Source organism: Oncorhynchus keta, chromosome 22 (genome assembly GCF_023373465.1).
Source record: "Oncorhynchus keta strain PuntledgeMale-10-30-2019 chromosome 22, Oket_V2, whole genome shotgun sequence".
Classification (NCBI taxonomy): domain Eukaryota; kingdom Metazoa; phylum Chordata; class Actinopteri; order Salmoniformes; family Salmonidae; genus Oncorhynchus; species Oncorhynchus keta.
Window position 1 is genome coordinate 29952077 of NC_068442.1, and position 17191 is coordinate 29969267.

Here is a 17191-nt window from a genome sequence, read left to right on the forward strand (position 1 = left end):
ACTTCCTGACGGGCTGCCCCAGGTGGTGAAGGTAGGAAAAAAACATCTCCACTTCTCTGATCCTCTGCACTTGGGCCCCATAAGGGGATGTGCTCAGCCCCCTCCTGTACTCCCTGTTTCCTTTCTACAAAAAAGGTATCAATCAATTCAGACTACAAGATTGTAGACCTAATGTCACGGTATAATTCACACGCTGATAGTACCCATACAGAAACACAGGCCTTGTTTAAGTCTCTTTGGCAAGGCTTTTTAGTTTTAGCCGACATCCTTGACTGTTCACCTCAATGTTTTATGAGGCTTTGCTGAGGTGATTAGTGGTCGGTAAAGCAGTAATCCTTCTACAGACTAATTAGAGCTCTCAGTAGACAGACACAGACACTCACCCACACACACACACACAACAAGGCTTTAAAAATACAGTGTCACTAGCCAGCTACCTGGTACCCTACCCTGCACCTTAGACACTGCTGCCCTATGTACATATAGGAATTTATCCCTGGTCACTTTAATAATGTCTACATACTGTTTTACCCAGTTTATATTGCCTTGTAAAAGTATTCAGACACATTGATTTTTTTTTTTTATTACAAACTGGGATTAATTCAAATGGATATAATTGTCATTTGTCTGTCAACAATCAACACAATATAATCAATAATGTCAAAGTGGAAGAACAATTCTAACATTTATAATTTCTAAGATTAATAAAATGAATGCAAATGTAATTATTTAAATAGATGTCGGGCTCGAAGGGCACAGTGGTCTAAGGCACTGCAAGAGGCGCCACTACAGTCCCTGGTTTGAATCCAGGCTGTATTACATCCGGCCGTGATTAGGAGTCCCAGGACTTGCCAAGTTAAATAAAGGTTAAATGTAAAAAAATATATATATCGCGTTCCGGCCGGTTTAGCCCCCCTGGTCCACTCGTAATTTGCACTCTGCATTCTGAGTGAACCATAGTGTTCCAAAATCAATTTTCAGTCTCCACAGAGGTGCCTTGCTGTTCTCAGAAGAGATGTGTGTTCTGAAAGAATATGAGGTGGGAGAGAGATTGGCTTCACAGCAGTAAACATATTTTCTTGCCTGTAGAGTGGAGGTGTGAGGTTCGTCACTGAGGTGAGACAAGAGGATGGGGGGGTTGAGGGTATGTCAAGGTTTGACTGGGATTTCAGCTCCGATGCAGGGAGGGCACCACATCTTTGTTCGATTACTAAATTACATTAGGTATATCGTTATGACCAATGTTTTTGAAGAGAATGTATTAGTAAAAAGGATGTGTGTTCAGAGTGACCCAGAGTATTCTGACTGATGTCTGTCGCCATTCTTGGCCTTTGTCTCAGTGCAGGTTTGAACAGGCTCATATTTTCATCAAAATTGTGATTTGGTGACATGAAGAACTTTGACAGCACAACGGCAGAGTCATGTCTGAAGTGTAAAACTAATGACTCAATAATGTTATGGGCGGAGTTGGAAAGATGGATGTCAGAGATATTGCAATGTAAATGTACTTTTAATTTGTCTGTCTGTATATTTCAACACATGCATGTGCAGTGAGATACCAGATGGGTTGGACAAAAAAATGTATACTCAAAAATTGGAAATCAGCCAATCCTCTGTCGTTCATGCAATGGAAAGGTCAAATGTACCAAAATTGTACCAAAATTGTGCAGTTTGAGGCCATGTGGCAGAAAGTGATAAAGGTGGCCTTAGGGATGGGGGATAGTGGTTCTGGGCAGGTGTGATGTAGTGATGTTTGTATGATGTAGTCATTTGTATGTGTATGTTTTGTATTGTTTATAAGATATCAAATAAAATCATATACATAAATAAGAACTGAGATATTGCTGCAACCTTCTCACGGTAAACTATCTGTTTCTATAGGAACCGTGGTGATGACGATGACAGCGGAGGATGCTGATGACCCCAGGTTGCAGAACGCAGTGCTGCGCTACAACATTGTGAGGCAGTCGCCCGACAAACCCTCACCCAACATGTTCTACATCAACCCAGAGAGCGGCAACATTGTCACTGTCATCTCCCCCACGCTTCTGGACAGAGAGGTGGGTGTGCTTTGATTGGGCTGGGAGCCTCTCCAGACTGATCTGATGGGCCCCCAAAACACTGCTTCTGTCTCACTGCCTCGCTACCATGAAGTTTTAAAGGCCCGGTGCAGACAAAAACAAGATTTCCTTGTGTTTTATATATACAGTATATTCAGAAAGTATTCAGACCACTAGACTTTTTCCACATTTTGTTACGGTACAGCCTTATTCTAAAATGGGTTTAAAAAAAATCCTCATCTATCCATAATGACAAAGCGAAAATAAAATACCTTATTTACATAAGCATTGAGGCCCTTTGTTATGAGACTCGAAATTGAGCTCAGGTTGCATCCTGTTTTCATAGATCATCCTTGACATGTTTCTACAACTTGATTGGTTGTAAAATGTGGTAAATTCAATTGATTGGACATGATTTGGAAAGAGACACACCTGTCTATAAGGTCCCTCTGACAGTGGATATCAGAGCAAAAATCCAGCGATGAGGTCCAAGAAATTGTCTGTAGAGCTCCGAGACAGGATTGTGTCGAGGGAGAAAGGCCTTGGTCAGGGAGGTGACAAAGAACCCGATGGCCACTCTGATAGAGCTTCACAGTTCCTCTGTGGAAATGGGAGAAGCTTCCAGAAGGAAAACCAGATCTGCAGCACTCCACCAATTAGGCCTTAATGGTAGAGGGGTCAGACAGAAGCCACTCCTCAGTAAAAGGCACATGAAAGCCTCTCAGACCATGAGAAACAAGATTCTCTGGTCTGATGAAACCAAGATTGAACACTTTGGCCTGAATGTCAAGCGTCACCTCTGGAGCAGAGCTGACACCATCCCTACGGTGAAGCATGGTGGAGGCAGCATCATGCTGTGGGGATGTTTTCAGCGGCAGGGACTGGGAGACTAGTCAGGACCGAGGGACAAGTGCATGGAGCAAACGATAGATAGATCCTTAAAGAAAACTGCACCAGAGCGCTTAGGACCTCAGACTGTGGCGAAGGTTCACCTTCCAACAGGACAACAACCCAAAGCACGCACCCAAGACAACACAGAAGTGGCTTCAGGACACGTTTGAATGTCCTTGAGTGCCCAACCAGAACCCGGATTTGAACCTGATTGAACATCTCTGGAGAGACCTAAAAATAGCTGTGCAGCGACGCTCCCCCTCCAACCTGCCAGAGCTTGAGAGGAGCTGCAGAGATTATTGGAAGAAACTCCACAAATACAGGTGTTCCAAGCTTTTGTAGCGTGATACCCAAGAATATTTGAGGCTGTTATCACTTTTAATATAAAGCAAGCAGACAGGAATCGGGGTGGTCAGTTACTGTTCGATTGAACATTAGAATGGGAAAAGTGAGTGACCTAAGCAACTTTGAGCATGATATGATTGTCAGTGTCAGGCTTGTCAGATCCAGTATCTCAGAACTGGCCTTCCACCTGGGCTTTTCATACACAACAGTGTCGAGGGTTTACCAAAAATGGTGCGACAAACAAAAAACATCCTGTCAGCGGCATTCCTATGGCCAAAAAGAGCATGTTGATGAGAGAGAATGAAGGAGAATGGCAAGAATCGCGCAAGCTAACCGGCGGGTCACACACAGACAAATAAATCCCCATCTAGGGGTCCGACCCATTGGGTGTCTATTGCCAAAATACTAACAAAATAAGCTTGTAATAGCAAATTTCCATTGAGGCTGCTAGCTAAATATGCTAACGAGTGCAAACAAAAATAATCTAAGTGCATAGACAGGCAATCCAGCTCATAAAGTTATACATATATAGGTAGAAGCTACCAAATGTCATTGTTTGGTGAGATTGGACATTTACAAGCGAATGTGACCGAGAGACATTGTGCAAATGAACAAAGTTTTGGCTCATGTTTGTCTGAAGGAAGAACAGTACTCCAGCAGCTGTTTCTGTGTGGAGTCTGGGGTTCCTAGGGCAACGGGCCTGCCTGCTCTTTTTATTTGATTTATTTCACCTTTATTTAACCAGGTAGGCTAGTTGAGAACAAGTTCTCTTTTGCAACTGCGACCTGGCGACCTCTTCTCAGAGAAGAGGGGGGCGGAGCAGATGGCCGAGAACGGAGAGGAGAAAAAACGCAAGGAAATCAAGATAGCAGTGACAGCTGTACAAATAACTCATCCAAAAGGGCTTTGAATTCTCAAACACAGCAGAAAGCTAACACAATATGATTCCCCATCGCCTTATGAATTCAGCCTATTAAAGGCCCATTTACTGTTAGGCATATGCTAAATATACATCAATGGAATGACATATTAAGTAATTGAAATGTGACTGCAATGTATCCAAGATGTGCGCATGTGCACAATACCATGACATGGAATAGTAACTGTGCCATGAGGCACAGGCTAAATTATATGCTACATATCACAAATACAGTACATGGTAGCATGAGGCTACATAAAGGTGCTGAATGTCCATAAACACAGCTACAGTATTTGCATAAACAGACAATACAAAATGAATATCTTTCCCTTGAAATGTTACATGAGAGCTTCACCACCAGGCCTTACAATCTAACAATACAGGCTAACATTCTGGCATAACTGGCTAGCAGTAGCATGAGACACATGAAAGGAAATAATTCATAAACATGTTAAATATTAACTTGACTTCCTTAATTAACAACACCCAACTGAAGTAATTGACATGTAGGACAGCAGGGGAGAGTGAGGTAAGTTGAGCCATTTTTTACATTCAGCATCACTTCGTCAAGGGAAATATACTGTAGTATTCTTTCTAACAAAGATATCTACATATATTTCAGGATGTTGTGTAACCCTGGTAAGTTGAGTTGCGGGACAAAGTTATACATTTCTGTACTGAATTAAATATTGCCTCTACCTTTTTAAAACCAGGTCCATCATGTCTTTTTCCCAAACAATATTCAACATGATCACAATCAATTTTTTGTTTATTAACAACACTTTGTACTTTAAAAAAACACTTTTTACCATAGGCCAGGCACTGTTGTTACCTCATATCCTAGAAGTAATGCCTTGCATTAGGCTTGGGAAGAAAACTCAACTTGCCTTTGACTCAACCATTGGCTGACCTTATCCCAAGGTCACAATTTTTACTATGATAGCCCACACAACTACAAGGAAAAACTTTCATGTTTGGTTTCGGACCTCATATTTAAGCTCATAAATACACAAACTGATGTATTGTACAGTCTTAAAATGATCTACTTTGATTTAGATACAAGCATCATGAAACCTCTAACACAACAAATGAATTTAATTTGTGAAATGTTTTTGGGAGCTAACTTTTTCCATGTGGTTTCTCCCTTCAGTCTCAATGAAATTATGACCTCTTCTCAAATATTTGGTCAAATTATTAATTTTGTTTATCATTTTCTAGAAACAAGGGTGGCTCAATGTACCATTTAGGCATAATCCCACTCTCCCTTACTGACAATTAAATGCACACACTAACAAAAGTCATATACAGAAACTTGAGGAACAATCCAATGAGTCCTTTCTCTTTGACTGCGATCTCGCCCTGACGGCAGGAGTGTGGTTAAGTGAGATGCACAGGAATGGTGAACTATGATTATCTGGTAAAAGTGGGGTGACTTGGAGTTACCACTATGACCATGTACAAAAGGTCAGAGCAAAATTCTTGTTTGAGAAGATATTTTTGACCATTGATCATTTGACAATTTTAAATCGAAAAGCAAGGTACTTAATTGTTACCCAGAAATTATTTGATATTGAGAAAAACAGCTGAATTGGACCATCATTAAAGAGACTAGAGATAGGCGAACGGAGGAAGCAGGAGAGGGGTCGTTGTGCTGGGGAGGTGAGGGGGGGGGGGATGAGGGAAGGAGTAGGGGTTGGGTGGTGCATTCCAATGAGCAAGCAGAGGCAGCGTCTCTCCATTCCTTAACTGGAGCAAGGCAACTACATGATTGCTTTTTCAGCGGGGTGACGAATGCCAGAACATCGATTCACTGTGCTCGTGGAAGAGGAATATTAGCTGTTGTCAGACACTTAAAGCACGGTTTAATTGACGTAATACAAACTCATCCACCAGCATTGGCTGTGTCCAACAAGTCCAACAGAAACCTCTCAGCTGGAACAGGGGAATCACTAGCAAACAACAATGTGTGGATCTCTGAGCAATAACTCTCATACTGTAGATGATGAATTGATAAATGTGTTAGTGTTGTGTCTTATGCATACTTTGAGTGCATACTTCGAGTGCCTGGTCTGTGTGCTCATGAAGGATGCTATTGATTTCTGTTGAGAAATCAATGCATGATTACAGAGTTGTATTGAATGTAATCAAATCAAATGTTATTGGTCACATACATGTGTTTAACAGATGTTATTGCCGGTGCAGCAAAATGCTTGTGTTTCTAGCTGTTTGCAGGAATATCTAACAATTTCACAACAATACACATATCTAAAGTAAAGGAATGGAATTAAAATATCTAAATATTTGGATGAGCAATGTCAGATCGGCAAAGACTAAAATACAGTACAATAGAATAGAGTACAGTATATGCATATTAGATTAGTAATGCAAAATATGTAAAAAAAAAAATAAAATAATAATAATTAAGTGACTAGTGTTCCATTATTAACGTGGCCAGTGATGTCAAGTCTACAGTGCCTTGCGAAAGTATTCGGCCCCCTTGAACTTTGCGACCTTTTGCCACATTTCAGGCTTCAAACATAAATATATAAAACTGTATGTTTTGTGACGAATCAACAAGTGGGACACCATCATAAAGTGGAACGACATTTATTGGATATTTCAAACTTTTTTAACAAACCAAAAACTGAAAAAATTGGGCGTGCAAAATTATTCAGCCCCTTTACTTTCAGTGCAGCAAACTCTCTCCAGAAGTTCAGCGAGGATCTCTGAATGATCCAATGTTGACCTAAATGACTAAGGATGATAAATACAATCCACCTGTGTGTAATCAAGTCTCCGTATAAATGCACCTGCACTGTGATAGTCTCAGAGGTCCGTTAAAAGCGCAGAGAGCATCATGAAGAACAAGGAACACACCAGGCAGGTCCGAGATACTGTTGTGAAGAAGTTTAAAGCCGGATTTGGATACAAAACGATTTCCCAAGCTTTAAACATCCCAAGGAGCACTGTGCAAGCGATAATATTGAAATGGAAGGAGTATCAGACCACTGCAAATCTACCAAGACCTGGCCGTCCCTCTAAACTTTCAGCTCATACAAGGAGAAGACTGATCAGAGATGCAGCCAAGAGGCCCATGATCACTCTGGATGAACTGCAGAGATCTACAGCTGAGGTGGGAGACTCTGTCCATAGGACAACAATCAGTCGTATATTGCACAAATCTGGCCTTTATGGAAGAGTGGCAAGAAGAAAGCTATTTCTTAAAGATATCCATAAAAAGTGTCATTTAAAGTTTGCCACAAGCCACCTGGGAGACACACCAAACATGTGGAAGAAGGTGCTCTGGTCAGATTAAACCAAAATTGAACTTTTTGGCAACAATGCAAAACGTTATGTTTGGCGTAAAAGCAACACAGCTTATCACCCTAAACACACCATCCCCATTGTCAAACATGGTGGTGGCAGCATCATGGTTTGGGCCTGCTTTTCTTCAGCAGGGACAGGGAAGATGGTTAAAATTAATGGGAAGATGGATGGAGCCAAATACAGAACCATTCTGGAAGAAAACCTGATGGAGTCTGCAAAAGACCTGAGACTGGGACGGAGATTTGTCTTCCAACAAGACAATGATCCAAAACATAAAGCAAAATCTACAATGGAATGGTTCAAAAATAAACATATCCAGGTGTTAGAATGGCCAAGTGAAAGTCCAGACCTGAATCCAATCGAGAATCTGTGGAAAGAACTGAAAACTGCTGTTCACAAATGCTCTCCATCCAACCTCACTGAGCTCGAGCTGTTTTGCAAGGAGGAATGGGGAAAAAAATTCAGTCTCTCGATGTGCAAAACTGATAGAGACATACCCCAAGCGACTTACAGCTGTAATCGCAGCAAAAAGGTGGCGCTACAAAGTATTAACTTAAGGGTGCTGAATAATTTTGCACGCCCAATTTTTCAGGTTTTGATTTGTTAAAAAAGTTTGAAATATCCAATAAATGTCGTTCCACTTCATGATTGTGTCCCACTAGTTGTTGATTCTTCACAAAAAAATACAGTTTTATATCTTTATGTTTGAAGCCTGAAATGTGGCAAAAGGTCGCAAAGTTCAAGGGGGCCGAATACTTTCGCAAGGCACTGTTTACTGAGATCTTTTAAATATGCACTTTATCGAACAAAACATACATTTATTGTGTAACATGAAGTCCTATGAGTGTCATCTGACAAAGGTTAGTGATTCATTTTATCTCTATTTGTGCTTTTTCTGACTCTTCTTTGGTTGGAAAAATGGAGAAAAAAAAATCTATGACTTGGCGGTGATCTAACATAATTCGTTTGTGGTCTGGGTTTCACTGTGTGTTTGTGGGTGATTGTTCCTGTCTCTGTGTTTGCACCAGATAGGGCTGTTTTGGTTTTCCACGTTTCTTGTTTTTGTATTCAGTTGTTCATGTGTACATTTACGTATTAAAAGAACCATGGACACTTACCACGCCGCATATTGGTCCTCTGATCCTTTTCGCCTCTCTTCTTCGGAAGAAGAGGAGGAAATCCCTTACAACGTCATAACGAGTCAAGCAAAAAGTTACAATTGAGAGGAATATTTTAGTTAATGTAGAGACAAACAATTGTGCATATTTTTTGTCATAAAGTTCAATTGTGAAAATCTCTATTTAGCAAGTTTTTTTTCAGTCATATTCAATACCAAGTGTATCAAACTCCATCCTTTGAATGACGCTGTGTCTGCATATATGTATTACAATTATACACTTCAACAGTGTTTACCACTCCTGCTCCTCGGACATCAATGATTACACATTGTAAATATTCAATAGACTAGAAACATGATTTAAGTAAATGCTGATTTGTAATTTATATATACAGAAAATAACAGTACATCCTGCCAGCACGCCCAGAGGCGAGCCACTCAGGCGGAGACTGACTCGTGGAAGAGGGCAAGGAACGAGATGGGAGTAACAATCCAGGCTATTTGCTCTGAGACCGGCATAATAATGTAATGAAACAAGCAGGGAGCAGGTTTCGAACACTCAACTAGCCCGAAGTCCAGCACGCTATCAATTGTGCACAAATGTATTAATTGGGGTTGGGGCCGATTGTGGATAAAAACACTATCTATTGGAATCTTTAACATGTGGAAAGGGGAAAAGGTATTAATATTAGTTTTTCACAAGCGTAGCAGGATGGGCTGTTAGCTGAACAATAGACTATTCAACCTTTACTGAAGAATTGTCTAATAGCCGAGCTAGGTGTTGTCATGACGTCGGCCTGCGGGTATGGTTTATGACCCCCATAAGTACCTTACCCCCTTTCCTCTCTTGACTCTACTGAAGGACTCTTGAAAAGCCTTTGTTAAACATAGAGTCGGGGAACATCAAAAGGTGGGGGTAAAGGAACCATATTTTAGTAATCCAACCAGTTGAATATATGCATTGGTACGCAATGAATATGATGTCAGTTTGGTTGTCATCTGAGACATTCTTATTAATGATAGGATAACAAACTGTATCCTGGAAAGTCTACACATTATAGTTATCAGATTCACATGGAATTGTTGTGCAATTTAAATGTTTAAATATTAAACTATTTGTGAAAAGATTCAATGGAATTTTAGCTTCCAAATGAGAGAATTAGATTTTTTTCTCATTTTGTCTGTCATAGTTGAAGTGTACCTATGATGAAAATTACAGGCCTTACTCATCTTTTTAAGTGGGAGAACTTGCACAATTGGTGGCTGACTAAATACTTTTTTTGCCCCACTGTAGAAGTAGGATTTTTTTTATTAGGCCTAATAACAATTGCACCTGGTCAAAAATGTAGTATCCTACATAAAACAATCATTTAAATAAAAAAAGTCTGCACGTTTGAACTAAAACAATGCATGTAATATTGAAAAGTGCAAATTTTTAAATCCCAATCTCTAAAAGTAATTGGAAAGGCAGATACAAATGATGTGTGACATTGTGATTACAATAAGTAAGGGGGAAGACCACCCTGAAATGGACAAAAATGAACGAGAACATATTGGCACCGTACGAAACATACACGATGTCCAATACCACTCAAATGTACGGCATTTCATTCAAAGCTTATGACAAATGTTACATGGCAAATGCCCATTGTCACACAGCAAAAATCCAATAGATTGCGAGCGCGCACCACAGTACATTTTCATATTGCAAATGCACATCAAGTCAAGACCCAAGGGTCAAAAAAACTTTTCTAAAACTTTTCACCCCCTTAACTTCTTGCGGCGAGCCATCCCGGATCCGGGATCGTGAATACAGCCTCAAACTCATTACCATAACGCAACGTTAACTATTCATGAAAATCGCAAATTAATTGAAATCAATATGCTAGCTCTCAAGCTTAGCCTTTTGCTAACAACACTGTCATCTCAGATTTAAAAAAATATGCTTCTCAACCATAGCAAACTAGCATTTAGCATTTAGCGTTAGCATTTAGCATTAGCATTTAGCATTAGCATTAGCAGGCAACATTTTCACAAAAAACAGAAAAACATTCAAATAAATCATTTACCTTTGAAGAACTTCGGATGTTTTCAATGAGGAGACACTCAGTTAGATAGCAAATGTTCAGTTTTCCTGAAAGATTATTTGTGCAGGAGAAATCGGTCCGTTTTCTGCGTCATGTTTGGCTACCAAAAAAAATACGAAAATTCAGTTATAAAAATGCAGAACTTTTTCCAAAATAACAAAATCGACTGAAACATGGCAAACGTTGTTTAGAATCAATCCTCAAGGTGTTTTTCTACATATCTCTTCAATGATGTATCGTTCTGGAAGTGTGCTTCTCCCTCTGAATCGCATGGTAAAATGATTGCCACTGAGAATTACGCACCAACTTAGACAAAGGACACCGGGCGGACCCCTGGCAAATGTAGTCTCTTATGGCCAATCTTCCAATGATATGCCTACAAATACGTCACAATGCTGCAGACATCTTGGACAAATGGCAGAGAGCATAGGCTCGTTCATGGCACATTCACAGCCATATAAGGAGACGATAGTAAAACAGAGCCTCAAATTCAGCTCATTTCCTGTTTGAGGTTTCATCTTGGTTTCGCCTGTAGCATCAGTTCTGGGGCACTCACAGATAATATCTTTGCAGTTTTGAAAACGTCAGAGTGTTTTCTTTCCAAAGCTGCCAATTATATGCATAGTCGAGCATCTTTTCGCGACAAAATATTGCGCTTAAAATGGGCACGTTTTTTTTATCCAATAATGACATAGCGCCCCCATAGGTTGAAGAGGTTAAAAAAGTGCTCTCTGGACCGTTTTTCGAAATTCTTTCAATTTTTGGTCAATTATACATGTATAAGAACTGTATGAACATTCTTTTGTCATATTTTATTGTCCAAATGCAATATGAAAGTATTGAAAGTGCCAAATCCGGATGTTTTGTCCATTTGCAATATATCATAGGAAGTCAAAAGTCACTGAACCATTTCTAAATGCCATAAGAAATGTCCAAATGCAATATGAAAGTATTAAAAGTGTCAAATCAGGATGTTAAGTCCATTTGTCATGTACGGTCATAGGAAGTCAGTTTCCAAACCCAAAAGTCAGTGAACTATGTCCAAATGGCATTTATACTGCCCAAATGATATATAGCACTATGTTATGCCATGAATCAACCTAGATGGTATATTTGTCATGTATGACAAGGGAGAAGTGGGACTTTTTAATGATTTTTTGATAAACGTCCAAAATGACTATTGGGTGGGGGGTGCTCCCTACCCAATCGTAGAACCCTTGGTCCCCCCTAAAGGCATTAAAAACCATTTTTAAAATGTGCTCCTAGTAACCCAATTCCAATCAACAGGTGCACGGCTGTCCATTTGCAATATGTTTCAATGGGCATTTATCATCACGAATTTGACATGCTCAAAAATACTGCAAAAATGCAAAATTAACTGGCCCGAAGAACTCGGGATGGCCGGGCAATGGTAGTGGTTCCTCTCCATCGCTCGTTTTGTTGATTTTATCATGTCCATTTGGTGATGTATTTTCACTGTTGAATCTTATTGCAAATATACTGTCCATTTGCAATATGTTTCAATGGGCATTTACCATCACGAATTTGACATGCTCAAAAATACTGCAGAAATGCAAAATTGACTGGCCCGATGAACGCGGGATGGCCGGACAGTGATAGTGGTTCCTCTCCATCGCTCGATGGTGACATGAGAAGTGGGACTCTTTTTTTTTTTGATTGAAAAATGTCCAAAATGACCAGGGGCGCCCCGTATTGGATGGGCACGGGTGCTACCTAGTCAACCATGGACCTCTTGCACACTCCTAAAGGCATTAAAAACATTTTTAAAATGTGCTCCTGATAACCCGTTCCTATCACCAGGCGCACGGCTGTCCAATTGGAATATGTTTCAATGGGCATTTACCATCACAAATTTGACATGCTCAAAAATACTGCATGAATGCGCAATTGACTGGCCTGATGAACTTGGGACGGCCGGACAGTGATTCTGGTTCTTCTCCATTGCTCGATGGTGTTGATTTCAGTCTGTCAATTTGGTGATGGTTCATTACTGTTTAAACACATTGCAAATGTACAGAAGTCAGCCAGCAAGTCAGTGTCCATCAGTCAATTAGATATCATTCTGACACCAAACTGACACTGACACCAAACCCACTTTTTCCAACTCGTTTAGAAGCCAACTATCACATATTTCAGAGCAGGCCTATAATTCACAGCGCCTTCAGTTTAAACCATAATAAAAACGCAAAACACGTAGTTACGTTCTAGCTGCAGGTCCAGTTCTGACGTTATGTGTAGGCCTATATGAGGCAACCCCAAATCCTGAGTTTTGGCTCAGACAGAAAGTACAGCAGTAGTGACATCAACCTGACACCAGGCTTGTGCAAACTACCATCTACGCATGTGTGTGTGTGTGTGTATTCGGTGCCTGAGCAACGACCTTAATTGGTGCTGAAAATCCACTTTTTCCGGACATTGCTACAGGGTCCTTGAATGAGCTTAAGGACAGAAACATTGGGGTCTGTCTCTATTGGCCGAGGCGGTTTCAATGCAAATAGTCTTGCGACTCTGGGACTTTTCTAAATGTCGTCATTTTCGTGATGGTCAAAATGTATTGAAGGTATTTCAAATGTACGAGGCTGTTTTTCGGTCTGAGAAACATCTAGAGCCACATAACTCACCACGCACTATCGACTTGAGCTCTAGAACAGGGTTATAAAGTTTCAGAGCTCTCGGTCTGACGGTTCTTTGATATTTCGAACGAAGGTAACTATTGCAGGCTCTGTGTGTCTCTAAGGCAGGCTCTGTGTCTAAGGCTGACAATATCTCTACCTGTACATGACCATCTGATCATTTATCACTCCAGTGTTAATCTGCAAAATTGTAATTATTCGCCTACCTCCTCATGCCTTTTGCACACATTGTATATAGACTCCCCTTTTTTCTACTGTGTTATTGACTTGTTAATTGTTTACTCCATGTGTAACTCTGTGTTGTCTGTTCACACTGATATGCTTTATCTTGGCCAGGTCGCAGTTTCAAATGAGAACTTGTTCTCAACTAGCCTACCTGGTTAAATAAAGGTGAAATAAAAAAATAAATAAAAGAAGTGTCACTTCGTTGCTGTGTGTGTGTGTGTGAGTTTTTCTTGGAAATCTTATGGGAGACATGAGGGTTGCCTAATCACACTAATTAGGTTTTGGAATGATGTTACTTTTTTAACCCTTCGAAACAGCCAGATCCAGTTGCGGTGTGTTCAGACAAATCCGTTAAGGTGGGTTTTGGAGCACTGCGATATTTCTGTGGTTTTTGAAATTACACACACTCATTCAAACCTCTGTAAATCAGTAATTTCTTAATGTAAAGACTTACAACTCAATATTCTGTAAGTGCCTAACCCAAGGAGGATATGTGTTCACTTTCAGCTTCCTGTGCCAACCCGGAATAGTCTTAAATTGGGGTCATAGGGGCTGTTTCAGGCGGTTAAAAAGGTCAGATCTTTCCAAAACTTAATATGTGTTATTAGGCAACACTCGTGAACTGTAAATCAGTCATTTCTCAGAACAGATGTCAAAGAAAAAACATCACGCTCACAGCAAGGATGGAGTGACAAATGTACATGACATGTACAAAACATCACCAATCGATTTTTTCTTAAAAAAAAAAAAAAAGAAATTGACCACCAATTGTACGATTTATCTTAAATTGCGATAGATAAATGGCTCGTTCTTTTTTTCCTGACACCGTAGGTTCGTGTACTTTGACATGAAGTGGTCAAATTAGCTTTCGATTTTCGTTTTTGATCTTTAATCCCAGAAAAATGACCTTAACTCAAAAAGCGTTGAGGCCTCGACGCCATCTTGTTTCTGGGCTAACAGCCGATTAGTCCAAATCGATTGGTGATGTTTTGTACATTTGCAAAAAGATTCCATTCGCCATCTGGTGGAATTTACCAGGACAGCTGAAAAATGACTCAAATTTGAATATTTTATATAACGGAAACTGAATGTCCGAGAGACACTGTTCGATGACTTCCCGGAAGATCTGGCCCGGGTGCACGTCCCGCCTCCGTCAGCAAATTTGAGAAACATTTGCAGATGTCTTGTAAGGGACCGTACATTTGCAATATGGAGATTCTCATCCATCATACAGCAAATGCCAAAAAGTGCTCTTCATGTATGTATGCGATGGTCAATTGGAGGCATTTTGAAAACAGGTTTTCAAACACTTGTTTTTCACAACTGTAGCAGGTGTAGCCCATCATGCAAATGTTTCCAATTAGCAGGACAATAGACTTATATCCCGGCTACTGTTGGGAAAAATCCCCCAACTTGCAATGTGTTCGATGCTTAAGTACTCTAAAGTGTTACATTTCTAACTCAAAACAGTAGTACAGTATTTATTCATCAACATCATTATGTTTTCGTTAATAAAATAATGAGAAAAAAGACATTCAAATGCAGATGTTTATATGAACTAGATTTTAGTCACACTTCCACCCAGCTCCACGACCACAGGTAAAACCTTACTGAGATGATCAATGTTTTTGTTGCATTGTTGTATCGTCAGTTTCTCTAGCCAAAACATCTTGATGGCCTTGACCAGTTCATCTTTGCTTGTCAGCTTGGCAGAGTTACGGATTAATGTTTTCAGTTAAAACCTCTCTGGGATATGTGGGACGGTAGCGTCCCGCTTGGCCAAAAGCCAGAGAAAATGCAGAGCACCAAATTCAAATAAATAGTATAAATACTATAAAAATCAAACTTTCATGAAATCACACATGTAAGATACCAAATTAAAGCTATACATGTTGTGAATCCAGTCAACATGTCAGATTTCAAACAGGCTTTTCGGCGAAAGCAAACGCTACTATTATCTGAGGATAGCACCTCCGTAAACAAAAGAGAGAAAACATACTTCAACCCTGCAGGCGCGACACAAAACGCAGAAATACAAATATAAATCATGCCTTAACTTTGACGAGCTTCTTCTGTTGGCACTCCAATATGTTCCATAAACATCACAAATGGCCCTTTTGTTCGATTAATTCCGTCCATATATATCCAAAATGTCAATTTATTTGGCGCGTTTGATCCAACTTGCGCAACGTGTGTAACGGTTCTCTTGTGGTGAAGGAGAGTCGGACCAAAATGCAGCATGTAGATTGCGATTCATAATTTAATAAAGAAACGTAACACGAATCTAAATACAAACACTACAAAAAAACAATAAACGTAACGAAAACCGAAACAGCCTATACTTGTGTACACTAACACATAGACAGGAACAAGGACACTAAGGACAATCACCCACGACAAACTCAAAGAATATGGCTGCCTAAATATGGTTCCCAATCAGAGACAACGATAAACACCTGCCTCTGATTGAGAACCACTCCAGACAGCAATAGACTTTGCTAGATCACCCCACTAGCTACAATCCCAATATATACACACCACATACAAAAACCCATGCCACATCCTGGCCTGACCCAATACATGAAGATAAACACAAAATACTTTGACCAGGGGCGTGACAACGTGACTACAAAATATCTCAAAAGTTACCTGTAAACTTTGCCAAAACATTTCAAACTACTTTTGTAATACAACTTTTGGTATTTTTTAAAGTAAATAATCGATCAAATTGAAGACGGGATGATCTGTGTTCAATAAAGGAAGAAAACAAACTGACGCTAGCTTTCTGGTCATGCGCCTCTGTCAAACAGTACACATGAAGTGACCCCTGTTTTGAACAGGGCTACTTCTTCATTACACAAAGGAAAAACCTCAACCAATTGCTAAAGACTGGGGACATCCAGTGGAAGCAGTATGAACTGCAAGCAAGTCCCTAGAAATCTGGATTCCCAATGAAAGCCCGTTAAAAGAGAGACCTCAAAAAGAAAATCGGAATGGTTTGTCCTCTGGGTTTTGCCTGCTACAGAAGTTTTGTTATACTCACAGACATGATTCATGACTTCAGAGTGTTTCCTATCCAAATCCACTAATAATATGCATATCTTATCTTCTGGGGATAAGTAGCAGGCAGTTTAATTTGGGAATAGTTTTCATCCAAAATTACAAATGCTGGCCCCTATCCCAGAGAAGTTCATGTCAAACAAGTTCTATCGGGTTTAAATCAGGAGACCTACATGTAAAGATTAAAACATATATTTTTAGACATACTCTAGGCCCACAGAAGGTGTTGTAGGTCCTTTATTTATTTATTTATTTTAACCTTTATTTTACTGCATAAAGGTCTACTTACTCTGCTGGCGTCTTGACCCAGTTTATGCCCTTAAAATACATTTAGCCTAACAGCCAACATTAGGTACAATAATAGAAATTTACATGTAAATAGGCCTAAACGTAACAAAATATTGCTCTAATCCTACCTTTGAAAGAAATTGTGTGAACCCAGAAATACCTCTGACATAGGGTCCAGCATATCTCTTGATGATTTCTTCCTCAAAGAAATCTCGAGC

At 39.9% G+C, this 17191-nt stretch overlaps 1 protein-coding gene across 1 annotated transcript in view; it reads left to right on the forward strand.

Annotated features, from left to right (window-relative positions):
- LOC118401299 (cadherin-13-like) overlaps positions 1 to 17191 on the forward strand; it is a 636121-nt gene that overhangs the window by 413732 nt on the left and 205198 nt on the right. Inside the window, exon 7 of the mRNA XM_035798686.2 lies at positions 1882 to 2060. Coding sequence (XP_035654579.1) covers positions 1882 to 2060 — 179 coding nt within the window. The remainder of the gene's footprint in view (positions 1 to 1881; positions 2061 to 17191) is intronic.